This window comes from Panthera pardus, unplaced genomic scaffold (assembly GCF_024362965.1).
Source record: "Panthera pardus isolate Hobbes unplaced genomic scaffold, ASM2436296v1 HiC_scaffold_27, whole genome shotgun sequence".
Taxonomy (NCBI): Eukaryota; Metazoa; Chordata; class Mammalia; order Carnivora; family Felidae; genus Panthera; species Panthera pardus.
This window is the reverse complement of record NW_026526843.1, coordinates 77,441,152-77,461,962: the sequence shown is the minus strand read 5'-3', so window position 1 is coordinate 77,461,962 and position 20,811 is coordinate 77,441,152. Positions and strand designations below refer to the sequence as shown.

Genomic DNA, 20,811 nt, shown 5'->3' with positions numbered 1-20,811 from the left:
AAACACCATATTTACCCGTAACTTCATCCAATAATTTAGTTATATAATTCAGTTTGCTAAAGGAATGTTCTTAATGAGCCTGTCCAAAGTTGCTATTGGGGTAGCTTACTCTTGATTTTGGCTCAGTTTATGATCTCATGGTTCATGAGATGGAGCACTACATCTGTCTCTGCACTGATGGAATGTAGCCTGCTTGGAATTCTCTCTCTCTCTCTGCCCTCCCCCACTAGCACTCTCTCTTTCTTTCAAAATAAATAAATACACTTAAAAAAACTAAAGTTGCTGTCAATAAGGTTGGCTAAAAATACCAGAAATTTCTGTGTGATTAAGAATAAAACAAAGTAATTTTTCCAACAGCCTTAGACTGGCTTGTCAGTAACATTTTGTTAGATAAAGTTATGTAGCTAAATAGCTAGATTAGATTAAATTGAGTCTGAGTGCAATACACTTTTGTCAATACTCCCTACATTTGTAATTAGAAAATTTTGTAAATTATTTAGGGATTGAAGATATAACCATACCCCCTTCATTTGAAAAGCAAGGTAATTGGAACTATAGTCCATAAAGTTTAAAGTTTGAAAAGACTGAAAAGTTACCTTACCAAATTCCCTCCAGTGCAAGAATCTACAGTATCTTTGATAGGTGTTTTTCTGTCTTTGTTAGGTGCTGACTTTGATATGATGGCTATTCACCTTCATAAGTTCACCTTTTCCATTGGAAAGTTCTCATCATTAAAAACTTGCTAGGTTTATGTCTTTGTTTTGATAGCTTGGTCATTCTTTTGATGAACATATTTTAAGCGTCTGTTATATGTTACGCACTGGAGATACAAAGGGTATTCTCCCTGCTATTCAAGAACTCAGAGTCTTGTGAAAGACCAAAAAAATCCCAGATAACCGCAGTGCATTATGGTCTTTGCAATGCTCTACAAGTGCCATGGGAGGAAAGAGGTGAGATGCACCCAAGCCACCTTAGGACATTGAGATCAGAGAAGCTTCTTGAGGAGTTTATTACTGAACCAAGTCTTGAGAGATGAATGGAGCTTAGCTGAAGGAAGAAAAAGGAATGGAAAGTTATTGGCAGAGAATACAGCATGAAACAGAGACATAGATCTGGGCTGCCTGGAGTTCTGGGAGCAATCAAAGTGGATATAAGCAGTTCAGTTCAGTTCAGTATGGCTGGACTCTAAAAGTTCCAAGCCAGGAAGGTCAGGAGGTAATTACAGAGAAGTAGATAAGCCAGATCAAGGAAGGTCTTATATGTTGTTTAAGGACTTGATCTTGTAGGCCATGGGACACTTAAAAAGAAAAAATATACAGACTAATTAAAGAATAAAATCATAGAGTAAGTAGAAGGCATGAGATCAAGGGCAGAGGTGGAAAGGTTGACCTTAATCAGGAGGAGGAACTTTCAGTTACAATGAAATCCCCTGCCAGGTAGTTCAGTGCGTGAAGCATTAGATTATGAGTCAGGGTTTGATTTCCTCAAGTTGTTATTTCTCTAACATAGTTCTGAATATATGATAGTGTATAATGGTAGCATAATAAATTCATGCGATTATATTGCCAAGAGGATGTGTGATCCATGACTGGTAAGTGCCTGGTCCCTGGAATTTTAGGTATCTCTGTATTCACCATTGGTCAGGGAACTAGTTAGTTACAAGTATTTGCAGCAGGTTGTTGGTACTGTCACTTCAGTAAAACATCAAGTACAGGAGAGACATGGGTCCCTTTATACTTGATTTGCTCTAGATTTCTAACTTCATTGTTTTTTCTCACTTTGTCCTTAGGTGCTGTTGATGGGTAAAAGTGGGTCTGGTAAGACCAGTATGAGGTCTATTATCTTTGCAAATTATATTGCCAGAGACACACGTCGCCTTGGTGCAACAAGTAAGATGTTTTATCTTATTGTGAAATCAGGTGATCTTAACTATTAATAGTCCGCCTAAGGCACTTGATTGCAGTAAGTTAGGGATGCAGAGGTTGAGAGATTTGTTTTGGAGCATGTTTCTCCTTTGTTTTTCATTCCTTCTCAGAGGGGTGTGGCCTAATTCTGGTTACTACTACTTGCTCTCTTGGGAAGGTCCCTTCTAGGTTGCTTACCAAGTAGGATACCCTTGTCCAACTTGTTTTTTATCCTGCTGTTTCTTAAATAAACATAGGGACCCTTTTGTTTGATTATTTTTTCCTTTTTTGTAGGGGGTTGTTTTTATTATATAAAAGGAAATAACATGATAGCTATTAATAAGCATAACAATAAAATCTCTAAGACTTTTTTAAAGCTGTTAGTCATTAAAAGGTAAATTCTGGGTGGTGGGGGCTGTGGGCAGGAGGTTAGCTTGATGTGTATTCTCTGCTGCTTCTCTTCCTGGATATATATATAGATGTTCTCAATGGAGTTCCAGCTCTGACTTGAGAAATGTTTCATTGCCCTTTTTTGTTTGAATGTTAAATCTGGCTTTGTAATATAGGCTAACTGGGCTGCTGTGGCTGCCAGTTCAGTGGATCTATGCTTCTGGAAGACCTCTTCTGTCTCTAGGTTGTAATGCCAATTTATTTTGCAACATCCAGGCATTTCTGGATTCTGCCATGGTCCTTGGCCTCTAAGTGATGAAAGCATTGCCCTACCTGGCTTTCAAAGATTCCTGATCTGGGTTTCTAGCATCTTGAACACTTTTAGGGACAAGTCACCCACTACTTCATAAGGTATCTCATTCTTGTTTCAAGAACCACAAACATTTTAAAACAGCTTATGTTCCACACCCTAGGATACAAAGAAGGATACCTCATTTTTGTTTATAAAGTACTGGGAGTATCATATATATATGTGTGTATATACACACACACACACACACACACACACACACACACACTGTCAAAATTGGAGCAGCCTTAAATTTTTTTTTAATGTTTATTTTTATTTTTGAGAGACAGAGAGACAGAGTAGGGGAGGGACAGAGAGAGAGGGAGACACAGAGTCTGTAGCAGGCTCCAGGCTCTGAGCTGTCAGCATGAGCCCAATGCGGGGCTCGAACTCACGAACCCTGAGATCATGACCTGAGCTGAAGTTGGTCGCTTAACCAACTGAGCCACCCAGGCACCCCTGGAGCAGCTTTAATAGTTAGAAAGCTATTTCTTAGTTAGAACCCTAAATCTATTTCCCTTTTGTTAGCTGGTCCTCTTTTTGTTCCTTTGTGTCTCTACAAATATTTGAGTATGATTAATGTCTCAATCTATCCTTGCTTCCCAAATCTTATCTACCTAAGTTAAATATCTCCAGTTCCTCCATATATTCCTCATTTGACATCATTTTGAAGCATTTTAAGGACTTGTTTGAATGTGTCTATGTTTTTCTTAAAGTGCTGAGACTTGAATATAGATGTGATCTGATCAGATCAGGGTAGGACTATTATATTTCTTATTCTGGGCATTGCACTGCTGTTAGCACAGTCTAGCCCCCTACTCTTATTTTTTGGAGTGGTTTTCATTATATTGAGTCATACTAAAAAAAAATCCTTTTCACATACATTGTTACTAAAACACATATCATCCTTTTGATTCTTGTGCAGCTAATATTTAAAATCTAAGAATAAATTCTTATATCTATTAAATTACTCAGTTTTGTTTGTTTTAGCCTTTATGTTCCTGTACCCACTGTTTGTTAACTGTGAAGTCCAGGATGAGTCATTATCTCTCAGGGCCTCAGTTTTCTTATCTGTAGAAAAAGGATCCAATACTGTTTTCATTTTATATGCTTATTATCTCATCTGTTCTGTTAGCTATTCTTCTTAGCTTGGTGCATTTTGTACATTTGATAAGCATCTCATCTAGTTTTCATCTAAGCCATTCCTCAAAAATTTTGGTCAGGACAAGGTCCTATGGCTTGTCATGCCTTGAGAGACTTCCTTTTAGAAAAGTACCTCTCCAGACTTCTTCATGTCTTGGTTTGCTAGATTTTAATTTGTTTCTATTCTCCCAAGTTAAATAACTGGACCTAATAATCATATGGTTTCAGTATATTAGAGGAAGCTGGTATTTATTATATGATTTTTTATTTACTCTTTATATTAACTTCATTTTGATAGATGAACTAGAAGTTAAGCTTACTCAACTAGCAAGTGTTAGAACTTAAATGTCATTATATGCTCCTGCTCTGTCCATTGTTCTATAGCCACCATGCCTGGGGAATTTCATTCTTTGTGTGTTTTAAATTATGTACATTTTACTGAAGTACCTTTTTCTAGTCAATTAATATTTTTGTGTTTAGCTAATCAGCAGAGGTTGATTTACTACCCTAAGTCTAGTGAATAGTCATGCAACCCAAATTTCAAAACTATTCAAGCTACTTGAAATAGTTTTGAAGTAATCTAGCAGCAGCATTAAAAGGTTACAAACAGAATGTTGCAAATTATATGAACCCCATATATTCAAGCAGTCCATTTATTCAACAAGTGCTTTTCTCGATCGTCCTGTGTGCCAGGCACTGTGAATGGGACAGGACACTTGTCCTTAAGAATATCTCAGGTGGGAGCTTTATTGATATACTTTGCTAGCAGTTACTATATTTCCTTAAAGGTAGTAAAATATGCTTTAAATAATTATGTTGGACTTAATGCTTGAATGTATCATTAGTTAATTTGTCATTGCTGAAGAAAAGTCTGGATTCTACTGCTAAACTTAAAGACTACTTGAAAATACATATAGTGCTTTGATTTTCACTTATTGGTTTTTTTATGCAGTTGCTGATTTTCTTTAAAAGTAGTAAAAGAGTACTTCTAAAATATTATATCACCTTTAATGTTTTTCTAGCTTGTCATTGCTGAAAAAATCCAGTTTTATTTTGTTAAACTTAGAGCCTACTGTGTTTTAAACTTTGAGGTAAAGATACAGAATGGTGATATAATTAATTTATTAGAGGGCTATTAAAATGTGTTTGTTGGAATAGTAAACTTGTCAATAAAAATATAATTTTGAAGTATTTTAGTCACAAACACTGTTGACAGCTCCAAGATTTCTTACCTTCTCAAAATTCTGTTCCCTTGGCTTTTATTTAATGCTTTATTACCCTGGTTTTCTTCCTTTATCTTTAACTATCCCTACTCCTTTAAAAAATATTTTCTTCTTTCTGCCCCATAAGTGTATGTGATTTCCCAAAGCTCTCTTCTGGTTCTTTTCAGTTGCTCTTATGACAGCAGGACAGGAAGAATAGAAGAGGGAGGCAGAACGTAGGGGTTAGATCATAAAGTCTTATAACCCAAGTCAGGTAGTTTGAACTGAGGGTAGAGGGCAGCCCCTAGAGAATTTTAAACAGAAAAGTAACATCAGATTTTATTATTTTTAATTTTCAATTTTAATTACAAAAGTAATACAAAAAATTCAGGTATTATAGAAGTGTAGAAAGTCTACTCCTTCCCTCATCATCAGGCCTGCTTCCTAGGGACAACCACCATTAGTAGTTTGAAATTGTCCTTCTGGCCTTTTTTATTTTTCCTGGGTGTATACAATCATACATATACAGAAACTTTTTTTTTTCTTTTTAAAGAAGGATGGAGTAAAATCTGCATTTTGGAGAGACCATTATATCTAACATGGAGGAAAGATTGGACGGAGGCAAGGGTAGAAGCAGGTTGATAAATTAGGAAACTATTTTAGTAGACAAGGTAAGAGATGATGGTACCTTAACTTGGGTTAAAGTAGTGGTAGTGGATATAGTGAGAAAATGAATTTGGGATATATTTAAGAGGTAGAGTTAATAGAACTTGCTGATAGGTTTGGGGGGAATAGTAGAGGAAAGGATGGATTCAAGGATAAAATTAAGGTTTTGGCTTAGGCAACTGGTTAAATTCACTGAGATGGAGAAGACTGAAAGAATAGATTTTGTAGGGAAAATGGTGAGATGAGTTATATTTGGATACACTGAGTTTGGGATACTTGTGCATTATTCAAGTGAAGATGTCCAATACATGTTTCAGAAAGGGAGAGGGACATCTATATTAAGAGATACACGTTTATGAGTTAACAGTATCCAAATGGTAAATAATAGAACTGGAATAGAAAGCTTGCCTGGGGGAAAAATCTAGAGAGAAAAGTAGGTTGCCAAAGGTGAAATCCTGAAGAACTCTAACATTTAAGGGACAGAAAGAAGAATAGGAGGATCTGCCAGAGAGGTTATAGGTATGATATCAGAGGCCAAGAGAAGAGAATTTCTTGAGAAGAGAGTAGTCAACAGTGTCATGCTGCAGAAAGTAAGACTAGGACTAAAAAGTCCACTGGATTTGATAATGGGGCCACTGGTCACTTGATGAGAACAATTTCTGATATGGGAGTAGAAACCAGATTTCTGTCCCATGTGCTTCATATCTAAACAGTCACTGAATCCTGTCACTTCTTTTGTTATTGTCTTTCCCTTTCTCAGTAGCACTTCTTTCCATTTTTTTTTTAGTACTAGACCGTTTACATAGTCTTCAAATTAATAGCAGTTTGAGCACCTACTCTCTCGTAGACTCTGTTGGAAATACAAAGACATGTAAGATATGATTCCTTTTCCAAGGAGGGGGAAGTAAGGGGAAGAAGGGAAATAGTTTGAGCACCTACTACGTGCCAGGCACTTGTATGATAACTCCTTTAAACCTCACAATAATCCTGTGAGGTCAGTAGCATGCCTTCCATCTTTTTTAATAGAAAAGGAAACATACTCAGAGGTTAAGTGACTTGCCCAAGGTCACACAGAGAAGTACAGCTGGTATTTGAACTAAAATTGTTTACCTCCAATGCCCATGTTTTTTATAATAATGCTTTGCTGCTTATGATCTAGGTTATAAGAAGATAAAATTGCACAAAGTTTAGAGAGCAGTCAATTTAAGCAATAGATTCAAGATAGTCATAGAAGAAACACCACTGTATGATTGATTGTCACATAAATTGTATAAATGATAATTGCTAGACTTTAAGGAAATTTTCAGGATAAGAATTTTCATTATTCCTCCTTGTGATTTTTGGTGCCTGGCAGAGAGTAGATGCTTAATAAATGTTTGAATGAATTCAGAGGGAGTGATGACGGTAAGTGGGGGTGGCCAGGTAGGGCTTTTAGAGGCAGTGGAATTTAATCTGGGTTTTAATAGATGAACATAACTTTGAAAGAAAGGTGGGGAGGACTTTCTAGGCAGATGAACAGAGTAGGCAAAGTATAGAGTACAGAGAGAAGTGTAAGGCAGAGGTCGCAAACAGGCAATCTATAAGCTGGATAAGGCCTGTAGATATGTTTTGTTTGGCTTGTACAATGTTTTAGAAAAATTGGAATTAGTTATTAATATGTAAAAGTTTCTGCAAAAATATGGATTTCCTACTACTATTGGAAGTTTTAAAGATATGATCATCTTGATCCCACATTCATGCCTGACAAATGAGCTACAGCTGAGTAATTGAGTAATTGACAACCACTCCATCATCCCCTTGGATGGATGTTTGCTCTCCATACATGATTATCTTTGCTTTTGTACATTTACTGGCCTGGCCCATATTAGCAAGTTTGCGACCCCTGGTGTAAGGTATATTGGGGGTTGGGGAGGTAGTGGGTTTGGGGAGGACTATGAACAAACCAAATTGGACTGAAGCAAAAGGCTTTATTAATGTGACTCACTGGGGATATAAAGGTAGATTGGAAGCCAAATTCTGAGGGACCTTGAATGCCCCCCTGTAGACATGGAGGAACCATTGAAATTTTTTTGAATGGGGAGTGACATGTTCAAAGTAGTGTTAAGAAGATGAACCTGACAGTAGCCTATAGGATGAAGTAAAGTGGGTAAGGTTTCCTGATGAGAGGTAATTATAGAGCTATTATAGTTATATAGGCTTGGAAAGGTAAAGGGCCTTCCTTAATGTTAGTGGCAAGTTGTAAAACAAGGTGTGGAATTGAGAGATTACAAAGGAATATCAATGAATGTGGACAGAGAAGTCTACAATGACCTGTTCCCCCCGCCCCCCCCCCCCAGATGGGACAGTGGTAGGATCATTAACTGAAATAGGGAAACCAATAGAGGGAGTGAGTTGGGTTATGTTTTATGCTTGTTTTGTATTTGGTGTTGGTATTAAATTTTTTTGTGGAGGGTGTTGGTGGGTTGGAGAAGAGCTATTAAATGGTATATGTCTCTGTCTTACATGTTGAAATGTTAACATTAATATTATAATTGGAGATTGTTTCTGCTGTAAGCACTAAAGTACTAAAAAGTAAAATGACATACATGAAAGCCAGCTCTGTAGCTCAGACTAGTTTAGGTGCCCACCTTGCCACTAAACTACACTACTAAGCTAAATATCACCTTCTTGTTGTAGCTTTGAGCATTTCACTCCACTTTGGTCCTTCTAAATTCCATGGGTTAGTTCTTTTTGGGTTAGCTTATTTTGAATTTCACCTCACATGCTACAATACTAGATTTGTCATATTTGTCTTCCAGTTGATGTAGAACATTCTCATGTTCGATTTCTGGGAAACCTGGTATTGAACCTGTGGGACTGTGGTGGGTAAGTACCATCTGCTTGTTTGTAGGGCCAGTGACAATAATCATAGCACCTAGTATAATCAAGTGTAGAAAATACATTAAAGTAACTATCACTTGTAATAGATACATTCGATAGAAATTACTTCAGAACTGGCACTTGATTAAAGATTTCTGACTTTTATGTAATTGTGAACATGCCATATGTGACATGTTTAATCATCAGTAACATAAGCTATATCTAGGTATCTGTAGTATGGGATAGATTATCACCCTCTTTTGCAGGTGAAGAAATTAGGTTTTTATCTCAAGTGTCATAACACCAATGCTGAGTTCTTAGTCATCATACCATACCACCTCATTCTTTATTATTTTCAATCTCCAGGCAGCCTAAGCACTGTAGATTGCCCTAAGTATATATTCTCCAGCTGACTTACCAGCTGTTGGAGGAGTAGGAAACAGTTTTTCCTCTCATGGCTGAGGCACTTCCAGAATAGTCCATCACAAATGCACATTCACTGTGCTTATATGTGGATATTGCTCCCTACAATATGGCCATTTGCATCTCCATGCTGCACAGTGGTTAGGAGCCTAGGCTCTGGAGTTAGATTGGGGTTTATAGCACACCTCTGTTAGCTGTGTTATCTTGGGTAGATTACTTAAACTCTTGAGCTACAGTTTCTTCATCTGTACAAAAGGGATAATAGTGGTACCCACTCAATAGGGTTGTTTTGATGATTCAGTAAGATGATATATAAATGCATAGGAAAGTTCCTCACAAAATAGACAGACATTATTGTTAGCTCAGTGTTTTACCAGCTCCTGGCATAGAACCAACCATATAACAGGTGCTGAATGAATTTTTTGTTGAAAGAATAATGAAATAGCCAAATATTCTATAAGAAAATGACTCCATTATTGCTAGCAGATGGTTCACTTAATGCTCTAGGAGCTCTCTCCATACAAATCCTTCCTCATTATAATTCTTCTAGTTCTGTAATCTATTTCAAGAGATTAGTTATAGTTCCTTGCTTTTAGGCACTAAGGTGTTATTAATTTTGCAGATAAGGCAGCTGACGTCCAGTGAGCTTATGAATCCCCCAAGGTCACACAGCTAATTAATAACAAAGTACAAGACTAAAAGCTTGTGACATGACAAAACTGTTTTTTTATTATTTTATTTTATTTTAATTCCAGTATAGCTAGCATACAGTTTCACATTAGTTTCAGGTATACAATATAGTGATTCAACAATTCCATACAGTAACCGGTGCACATCACGATAAATGCACTCCTTAATCCCCATCACATATATCACCCATCTCCTCCACCTACTTCCCTTCTGGTAACCATCAGATTGTTCTCAATACTTAAGAGTTTGTTTTTTGCTTTCTCTCTCTCTCTCTCTCTTTCCTTTGCTTACTTGTTTCGTTTCTTAAATTCCAACAAAACTACTGTTTTTTCACTGGCTGCCTGGTAATTGAGAAGTTCTTGGTAAGCAGCACACAGCCTAAGGGTCAAAGAACAACACTTATAAAAAGTTATCTTGGAGTCATTGTCATATAGTTTAGAGTATATGACGGTTATTCATTCAATAAACATTCGCTGAGCACCTACCCTATGGCAGGCTCTTTGCATAAAGCTGGGAAACAACGACAGACAGTAACAGACATGATCCTTGCTTTCATGGAATATATTGTGTAGGGAAGTGAATTCCATTAATTAAAAATTTGCACAGACACATGTAATATCACATTTGTGGTTAAGTGTGAAAAATAAAAACAGTGTTGGGGCACCTAGGTGGCTCAGTCAGTTAAGTGTCCTATTTGGCTCAGGTCATGATTTCACGGCTCATGAGTTCGAGCCCCGCATTGGGCTCTCTGCTGTCAGCACAGAGTCTGCTTTGGATCCTCTTTCTCCCACTCTCTCTGCCCCTCTCCCACTTGTGCACATGCTCTCTCTCAAAAATAAATAAATATTAAAAAAACTGTTATATTAGGGCCTATGGTGACTGGATTTGCTCAAGACAGGGATATCAGGGATAGTTTCTGTGAGGAAATATGGATTGAACTGAAATCTAAAGGGACAAGTAGGAGTTAATTAGATGTGGAGATAGGGGAATAGCATGTGCAACAGAGTAAACAATGTGTAAGTGCCCCTTGTTGGGTATACCACAGGCTAGTCCAAATGAGAGAAGGTCAAAGTGTATTTGGAACACAAGGAGAGGAGCAAAGAGTGGTGCAAGGTGGGGCTCAAGAAATAAGGTGAGGCCATACCTTTTTGGCCTATTTATTTTACTATTTATTTGCCTAGTAATTTGAAGCTGTAAGATTATCTTTCACATTGATTAAGCCAACAAAAATAGATTGTAAATAGGAGTGACTAAACCAAGGACTTGTTTACTACCTAGATTTTTTTTTTCCTACTAGACAGGACACTTTCATGGAAAATTATTTCACTAGCCAGCGAGACAACATCTTCAGAAATGTGGAGGTTCTGATATATGTGTTTGATGTGGAAAGCCGTGAATTGGAAAAGGACATGCATTATTACCAATCATGCCTAGAGGCTATTCTGCAGAATTCTCCAGATGCCAAAATCTTTTGCTTAGTACACAAAATGGATCTGGTACAGGAGGATCAACGGGACCTGGTAAGAAATATAAAGGGTGCTGCACAAAATGGTTGACATGCTTTCTAAACTTCTTTTCTACAGATATAGGTAAATGGTAGGATTGTTTTTAGGAAGAATAAATCTCAGCATAAGCACTCAAAGTTTTTTAAAAATACTCATAAATTTTCCATGGTAAGGGAAATATAATATCCATTTGGCAAGTAATTTTCAGGTTTATGTAAGGAACTTGTCAATGTGATATCATTAAGCAGCCTGTATGTTTTCTTAATTAAGTAAAATTAACATATAGTGTTATATTTCAGCCGTACAGTATAATGATTCATCAGTTCTATACATTTCTCACTGCTCATCAAGGTAACTGTATTCTTAATCCCCTTTATTTCATCCATTTTTCCCAGCCACCTCCCCTCTGGAGACTAGGAGTTTGTTCTCTGTATTTAAGAGTCTGGTTTTTTGTCTTTTTTTCCTCTGTTTATTGCTTTGTCTTGTTTCTTAAGTTCCACAAATGAATGAAGTTATGTGGTATTTATCTTTCTCTGCCTGATTTCACTTAGTATTATATTCTCTAGGTTGATCCCTGTTCTTAAAAATGGCAAGATTTCATTCATTTTTATGGCTGAATAATACTCCATTGTATATATATACCATATCTTCTTCATTCATTCATGGATGGACACTTGGGTTGCTGCCATATCATGGCTATTGTAAATAATACTGCAGTATAGGGACCCACATATCTTTTTACATTTGTATTTTCCTTTCCTTTGGGTAAATACACAGTAGTGGAATTACTAGATCATATGAAAATCATATTTTTAATTTTTTTGAGGAATCTCCTTGCTGTTTTCCTCAGTGGCTGCACCAATTTACCTTCCCACCAACAGTGTATGAGGGTCCCTTTTTCTTTACATCCTCGTCAACACTTGTTATTTCTTGCGTATTTTTATTTTAGCCTTTCTGAGAGGTGTAAAGTGATATCTTGTTATGGTTTTAATTTGGACTTCCCTGATAATTAGTGATGTTGGACATCTTTTCATGTGTGTTGGTCATTTGTATGTCCTCTTTGGAAAAATGTCTATTCATGTCCTCTGCCCATTTCTTAAATTGGATTTTTTGGGGTTTTTTTGGAGGGGGGGGTTGAATTATTATTATTAAGTTTTTTATATATTTTTTTATATTAACCCCTTATTAGATATATTATTTGCAAATATTTTCTCCCATTTGGTAGGTTGCCTTTTTTGTTTTATTGATGGTTTCCTGTATTGTGCAAAAGCTTTTTATTTTTATGTAGTCCCAGTAGTTTGATTGTGCTTTTGTTTCCCTTGCCAGAACAGATGTAACTAGAAAAATGGTTCTATTGCCAATGTCAAAGAAATCATTGCCTATGTTTTCTCTTAGGAATTTTACATTTTCAGGTCTCACATTTAGGTCTTTACTCCATTTTGAGTTCATTTTTTGTGTATGGAGTAAGAAACTGGTCCAGTTTCATTCATATGCATGTAGCTATTCAGTTTTCCCAGTAACATTTGTTGAAGAGATTGTCTTTTTCCTATTGTATATTCTTGCCTCCATTATGGTAGATTAATTGATCATATAAGCGTGGGTGTATTTGTGTTCTATTTTGTTCCATGGACTCTATGTTTATTTTTGTGCCAGTACCATACTGTTTTTATTACTACAGCTTTGTAGTAGATCTTGAAATCTGGGATTCTGATACCTCCAGTTTTGTTCTTATTTTTCCAGATTGCTTTGGTTGTTTGGGGTCTTCTGTGGTTCCATACATATTTTAGGATTATTTGTTCTACTTTTGTTAAAAATCCTGTTGGTATTTTGATAGGGATTGCGTTAAATCTGTATATTGCTTTGGGTAGTATGGACATTTCAGTATTTGTTCTTTTGATCCATGAGCATGGAATATCATTTACATTTGTTAGTGTCATCTTCAGTTTCCTTCTTCAGTATGTTACAGTTTTCAGAGTACAGGTCTTTTATCTGCTTGGTTTATTCCTATATATTTTATTCTTTGTTTTGCAATTATAAAAGGGATTGTTTTCTTAATTTCTCTTTCTGTTACTTAATTATTAGTGTATGGGAATGCAGATTTCTGTATATTAATTTTATATGCTGCAACTTCACTGAATTCATTTACCAGTTCTAATAGTTTTTTGATTGAGTCTTTCGGGTTTTCAATATATAGTATCATGTCATCAGCAAACAGTGTAAGTTTGAATTCTTCCTTACCAATACGGATGCCTTTTATTCCTTGTTTGATTGCTTTGGCTAGGACTTCCTATTAATACTATGTTGAATAAAAGTAGTGAGAGTGGACATCCTTGTCTTTTTCCTGATCTTAGAGGAAAAACTGTCAGTTTTTCACCATTGAGAATGTTAGCTGTAGGTTTTTCATATGGTCTTTATTATGTTGAGGTATGTTCCTTTTAAATCTACTTTGTTGAGAGTTTTTATCATGAATGGATATTATATTTTTTCAAATGCTCTCACTGCATCTATTGAAATGATTGTATGCTTTTTCTCTTTTCTGTTGCTAATGTGGTGTATCCCGTTGATTGATTTGCAAATATTAAATGCCTTGTATCCCAGATATAAATGCCACTTGATCATGGTGAATGATTTATTTACTGTATTGTTAGATTGAGTTCGTTAATATTTTGTGGAGGATTGTTGCATCTTTGTTCATCAGTGAGTTTGCCTGTAGTTTTCTTTTTGGTCGAGTTTTTATCTGGTTTTGGTATCAGGGTAATGCTGGCCTCATAGATTGAATTTGGAAGCTTTCCTTCCTCATATTTTTTTGGAATAGTTTGAGAAGAATAGTATTCATTCTTCTTTAAATGTTTGTGCTGTCAGCACAGAGCCCAACTCAGGGCTCAAACTCACGGACTGCAAGATCATGACCTGAGCTGAAGTCAGATGCTCAACCGACTGAGTCACCCAGGCGCCCTAGTCTCCATGTATTTGTGATCTTTCCAGATTTTTTCTTGTGATTGAGTTCTAATTTTGTACCATTGTGGTCAGAAAACATGCATGATATGCTTTCACTCTTTTATAATTTACCGAGACTTATTTTGTGGCGTAACATGTGATCTGTTTTGGAGAATATTCCATGTGCACTTTATTTATTTATTTTTTTGATGGTCCTTATTTATTTATTTATTAATTATATTAACATTTATTGTTATTATTATTTTTAATATTTTTTTCCCTTTCTTTTTTTTTTTTTTTAATATATGAAATTTACTGTCAAATTGGTTTCCATACAACACCCAGTGCTCATCCCAAAAGGTGCCCTCCTCAATACCCATCACCCACCCTGCCCTCCCTCCCACCCCCCATCAACCCTCAGTTTGTTCTCAGTTTTTAACAGTCTCTAATGCTTTGGCTCTCTCCCACTCTAACCTCTTTTTTTTTTTTTTTTTCCTTCCCCTCCCCCATGGGTTTCTGTTATGTTTCTCAGGATCCACATAAGAGTGAAACCATATGGTATCTGTCTTTCTCTGTATGGCTTATTTCACTTAGCATCACACTCTCCAGTTCCATCCATGTTGCTACAAAAGGCCATATTTCATTTTTTCTCATTGCCACGTAGTATTCCATTGTGTATATAAACCACAATTTCTTTATCCATTCATCAGTTGATGGACATTTAGGCTCTTTCCATAATTTGGCTATTGTTGAAAGTGCCGCTATAAACATTGGGGTACAGGTGCCCCTATGCATCAGTACTCCTGTATCCCTTGGATAAATTCCTAGCAGTGCTATTGCTGGGTCATAGGGTAGGTCTATTTTTAATTTTCTGAGGAACCTCCACACTGCTTTCCAGAGCGGCTGCACCAATTTGCATTCCCACCAACAGTGCAAGAGGGTTCCTGTTTCTCCACATCCTCTCCAGCATCTATAGTCTCCTGATTTCTTCATTTTGGCCACTCTGACTGGCGTGAGGTGGTATCTGAGTGTGGTTTTGATTTGTATTTCCCTGATAAGGAGCGACGTTGAACATCTTTTCATGTGCCTGTTGGCCATCCGGATGTCTTCTTTAGAGAAGTGTCTATTCATGTTTTCTGCCCATTTCTTCACTGGGTTATTTGTTTTTCGGGTGTGGAGTTTGATGAGCTCTTTATAGATTTTGGATACTAGCCCTTTGTCCGATGTGTCATTTGCAAATATCTTTTCCCATTCCGTTGGTTGCCTTTTAGTTTTGTTGGTTGTTTCCTTTGCTGTGCAGAAGCTTTTTATCTTCATAAGGTCCCAGTAATTCACTTTTGCTTTTAATTCCCTTGCCTTTGGGGATGTGCCGAGTAAGAGATTGCTACGGCTGAGGTCAGAGAGGTCTTTTCCTGCTTTCTCCTCTAAGGTTTTGATGGTTTCCTGTCTCACATTCAGGTCCTTTATCCATTTTGAGTTTATTTTTGTGAATGGTGTGAGAAAGTGCTCTAGTTTCAACCTTCTGCATGTTGCTGTCCAGTTCTCCCAGCACCATTTGTTAAAGAGACTGTCTTTTTTCCATTGGATGTTCTTTCCTGCTTTGTCAAAGATGAGTTGGCCATACGTTTGTGGGTCTAGTTCTGGGGTTTCTATTCTATTCCATTGGTCTATGTGTCTGTTTTTATGCCAATACCATGCTGTCTTGATGATGACAGCTTTGTAGTAGAGGCTAAAGTCTGGGATTGTGATGCCTCCTGCTTTGGTCTTCTTCTTCAAAATTACTTTGGCTATTCAGGGCCTTTTGTGGTTCCATATGAATTTTAGGATTGCTTGTTCTAGTTTCGAGAAGAATGCTGGTGCAATTTTGATTGGGATTGCATTGAATGTGTAGATAGCTTTGGGTAGTATTGACATTTTGACAATATTTATTCTTCCAATCCATGAGCAGGGAATGTCTTTCCATTTCTTTATATCTTCTTCAATTACCTGCATAAGCTTTCTATAGTTTTCAGCATACAGATCTTTTACATCTTTGGTTAGATTTATTCCTAGGTATTTTATGCTTCTTGGTGCAATTGTGAATGGGATCAGTTTCTTCATTTGTCTTTCTGTTGCTTCATTGTTAGTGTATAAGAATGCAACTGATTTCTGCACATTGATTTTGTATCCTGCAACTTTGCTGAATTCATGTATCAGTTCTAGCAGACTTTTGGTGGAGTCTATCAGATTTTCCATGTATAAAATCATGTCATCTGCAAAAAGCGAAAGCTTGACTTCATCTTTGCCAATTTGGATGCCTTTGATTTCCTTTTGTTGTCTGATTGCTGATGCTAGAACTTCCAGCACTATATTAAACAGCAGCGGTGACAGTGGGCATCCCTGTCGTGTTCCTGATCTCAGGGAAAAAGCTCTCAGTTTTTCCCCGTTGAGGATGATGTTAGCTGTGGGCTTTTCATAAATGGCCTTTATGATCTTTAAGTATGTTCCTTCTATCCCGACTTTCTCAAGGGTTTTTATTAAGAAAGGGTGCTGGATTTTGTCAAAGGCCTTTTCTGCATCAATTGACAGGATCATATGGTTCTTCTCTTTTTTTTTGTTAATGTGATGTATCACGTTGATCGATTTGCGAATGTTGAACCAGCCCTGCATCCCAGGAATGAATCCCACTTGATCATGGTGAATAATTCTTTTTATATGCTGTTGAATTCGATTTGCTAGTATCTTATTAAGAATTTTTGCATCCATATTCATCAGGGATATTGGCCTGTAGTTCTCTTTTTTTACTGGGTCTCTGTCTGGTTTAGGAATCAAAGTAATACTGGCTTCATAGAATGAGTCTGGAAGTTTTCCTTCCCTTTCTATTTCTTGGAATAGCTTGAGAAGGATAGGTATTATCTCTGCTTTAAATGTCTGGTAGAACTCCCCTGGGAAGCCATCTGGTCCTGGACTCTTATTTGTTGGGAGATTTTTGATAACCGATTCAATTTCTTCGCTGGTTATGGGTCTGTTCAAGCTTTCTATTTCCTCCTGATTGAGTTTTGGAAGAGTGTGGGTGTTTAGAAATTTGTCCATTTCTTCCAGGTTGTCCAATTTGCTGGCATATAATTTTTCATAGTATTCCCTGATAATTGTTTGTATCTCTGAGGGATTGGTTGTAATCATTCCATTTTCATTCATGATTTTATCTATTTGGGTCATCTCCCTTTTCTTTTTGAGAAGCCTGGCTAGAGGTTTGTCAATTTTGTTTATTTTTTCAAAAAACCAACTCTTGGTTTCGTTGATCTGCTCTACAGTTTTTTTAGATTCTATATTGTTTATTTCTGCTCTGATCTTTATGATTTCTCTTCTTCTGCTGGGTTTAGGCTGCCTTTGCTGTTCTGCTTCTATTTCCTTTAGGTGTGCTGTTAGATTTTGTATTTGGGATTTTTCTTGTTTCTTGAGATAGGCCTGGATTGCAATGTATTTTCCTCTCAGGACTGCCTTCGCTGCATCCCAAAGCGTTTGGATTGTTGTATTTTCATTTTCGTTTGTTTCCATATATGTTTTAATTTCTTCTCTAATTGCCTGGTTGACCCACTCATTCGTTAGTAGGGTGTTCTTTAACCTCCATGCTTTTGGAGGTTTTCCAGACTTTTTCCTGTGGTTGATTTCAAGCTTCATAGCATTGTGGTCTGAAAGTATGCATGGTATAATTTCAATTCTTGTAAACTTATGAAGGGCTGTTTTGTGACCCAGTATATGATCTATCTTGGAGAATGTTCCATGTGCACTCGAGAAGAAAGTATATTCTGTTGCTTTGGGATGCAGAGTTCTAAATATATCTGTCAAGTCCATCAGACCCAATGTATCATTCAGGGCCCTTGTTTCTTTATTGACTGTGTGTCTAGATGATCTATCCATTTCTGTAAGTGGGGTGTTAAAGTCCCCTGCAATGACCACATTCTTATCAATAAGGTTGCTTATGTTTATGAGTAATTGTTTTATATATCTGGGGGCTCGGGTATTTGGCGCATAGACATTTATAATAGTTAGCTCTTCCTGGTGGATAGACCCTGTGATTATTATATAATGCCCTTCTTCATCTCTTGTTACAGCCTTTAATTTAAAGTCTAGTTTGTCTGATATAAGTATGGCTACTCCAGCTTTCTTTTGGCTTCCAGGAGCATGATAAATAGTTCTCCATCCCCTCACTCTCAATCTAAAGGTGTCCTCAGATCTAAAATGAGTCTCTTGTAGACAGCAAATAGATGGGTCTTGTTTTTTTATCCATTCTGATACCCTATGTCTTTTAGTTGGCGCATTTAATCCATTTACATTCAGTGTTATTATAGAAAGATATGGGTTTAGAGTCATTGTGATGTCTGTATGTTTTATGCTTGTAGTGATGTCTCTGGTACTTTGTCTCACAGGATCCCCCTTAGGATCTCTTGTAGGGCTGGTTTCGTGGTGACAAATTCCTTCAGTTTTTGTTTGTTTGGGAAGACCTTTATCTCTCCTTCTATTCTAAATGACAGACTTGCTGGATAAAGGATTCTCGGCTGCATATTTTTTCTGTTTAGCACACTGTAGATATCGTGCCAAGCCTTTCTGGCCTGCCAAGTTTCAAAGGAGAGATCAGTCACGAGTCTTATAGGTCTCCCTTTATATGTGAGGGCACGTTTATCCCTTGCTGCTTTCAGAATTTTCTCTTTATCCTTGTATTTTGCCAGTTTCACTATGATATGTCGTGCAGAAGATCGATTCAAGTTACGTCTGAAGGGAGTTCTCTGTGCCTCTTGGATTTCAATGCCTTTTTCCTTCCCCAGTTCAGGGAAGTTCTCAGCTATAATTTGTTCAAGTACCCCTTCAGCACCCTTCCCTCTCTCTTCCTCCTCTGGGATACCAATTATGCGTATATTATTTTTTTTTTAGTGTATCACTTAGTTCTCTAATTTTCCCCTCATACTCCTGGATTTTTTTATCTCTCTTTCTTTCAGCTTCCTCTTTCTCCATAACTTTATCTTCTAGTTCACCTATTCTCTCCTCTGCCTCTTCAAGCCGAGCCATCGTGGATTCCATTTTGTTTTGCAATTCATTTAAAGCGTTTTTCAACTCCTCGTGACTGTTCCTTAGTCCCTCGATCTTTGTGGCAAGAGATTCTCTGCTGTCCTGTATACTGTTTTCAAGCCCAGCGATTAATTTTATGACTATTATTCTAAATTCACTTTCTGTTATAGTATTTAAATCCTTTTTGATCAGTTCATTAGCTGTTGTTATTTCCTGGAGATTCTTCTGAGGGGAATTCTTCCGTTTGGTCATTTTGGAGAGTCCCTGGCCCACGTGGTGAGGACCTGCAGTGCACTTCCCCTGTGCTGTGGTGTATAACTGGAGTTAGTGGGCGGGGCCGCAGTCCGACCCGATGTCTGCCCCCAGCCCACTGCTGGGGCCACAGTCAGACTGGTGTGTGCCTTCTCTTCCCCTCTCCTAGGGGCGGGATTCACTGTGGGGTGGCGTGTCCCGTCTGGGCTACTTGCACACTGCCAGGCTTGTGGTGCTGGGGATCTGGCGTATTAGCTGGGGTGGGTAGGCAAGGTGCACGGGGGCTGGAGGGGCAGGCTTAGCTCGCTTCTCCTTAGGTGATCCACTTCAGGAGGAGCCCTGTGGCAGGGGGAGGGAGTCAGATCCGCTGCCGGAGGTTTGGCTCCGCAGAAGCACAGAGTTGGGTGTTTGCGCGGAGCGAGCAAGTTCTCTGGCAGGAACTGGTTCCCTTTGGGATTTTGGCTGGGGGATGGGCGGGGGAGATGGCGCTGGCGCCTTTGTTCCCCGCCAAGCTGAGCTCTGCCGTCCGAGGGCTCAGCAGCTCTCCCTCCCTTTGTCCTCCAGCCTTCCCGCTTTACGAGCAGAGCTGTTAACTTATGACCTCCCAGATGCTAAGTCGCGCTTGCTGTCGGAACACAGTCTGTCCGGCCCCTCCGCTTTTGCCAGCCAGACTCGGGGGCTCTGCTTGGCCGGCGAGCCGCCCCTCCGCCCCGGCTCCCTCCCGCCAGTCCGTGGAGCGTGCACCGCCTCGCCGCCCTTCCTACCCTCTTCCCTGGGCCTCTAGTCTGCGCTTGACTCCGGAGACTCCCTTCTGCTAATCCTCTGGCGGTTTTCTGGGTTCTTTAGGCAGGTGTAGGTGGAATCTAAGTGATCGGCAGGACGCGCTGTGAGCCCCGCGTCCTCCTACGCCGCCATCTTCCGGAACCTCCATGTGCACTTTAAAAGAGTGTATTCTTTTGTTTCTGGATGGAATATTTTGAATATATCTGTTAGTTACATGTGGTCCAGTGTTCAAAGCCACTATTTTTTTTTTGGGTGATTTTCTGTCTTGATGATCTATCCATTGATGTAAATGGGGTGTTAAGGTCCCCTGCCATTATTACTTTCAATGCTTGTCTTTGTGTTTATATGTTTGTTTCTTTATGTTCTTTATTTAGGTACTCCTATGTTGATTGCATAAATATTTATAATTGTTCTTACCTCATATTGGATCATTCCCTTTATCATCATGTAGTTGTTGTCTCTTGTTACATGATGCTTTGTTGTCTCTTATTACAGTATTTGTTTTAAAGTCTATCTTGTCTTATATAAGCTTTGCTACCCCATCTTTTTTTTCACTTCCATTTGCATGATAAATGTTTTTCCATTTCTTTGCGTTAAATCCGCATGTGTGTTTAAGTGTGAAGTGAGTCTCTTGTAGACAGGGTCTTGCTTTTTATACATTC

General features: G+C 38.0%; 1 protein-coding gene across 6 annotated transcripts in view; it reads left to right on the top strand.

Moving 5' to 3' along the window:
• The window catches only part of RRAGB (Ras related GTP binding B), a 63,565-nt gene that overhangs the window by 2,321 nt on the left and 40,433 nt on the right, over positions 1-20,811 (top strand). For 5 of the 6 annotated variants that reach the window (XM_053891567.1, XM_019439336.2, XM_019439337.2 and 2 more), the window contains exons 3-6: positions 1,790-1,889; positions 6,442-6,525; positions 8,453-8,519; positions 10,924-11,146. In XM_053891567.1, coding sequence (XP_053747542.1) covers positions 1,790-1,889; positions 6,442-6,525; positions 8,453-8,519; positions 10,924-11,146 — 474 coding nt within the window. The remainder of the gene's footprint in view (positions 1-1,789; positions 1,890-6,441; positions 6,526-8,452; positions 8,520-10,923; positions 11,147-20,811) is intronic. The other variant, XM_019439335.2, reaches the window with a different exon arrangement.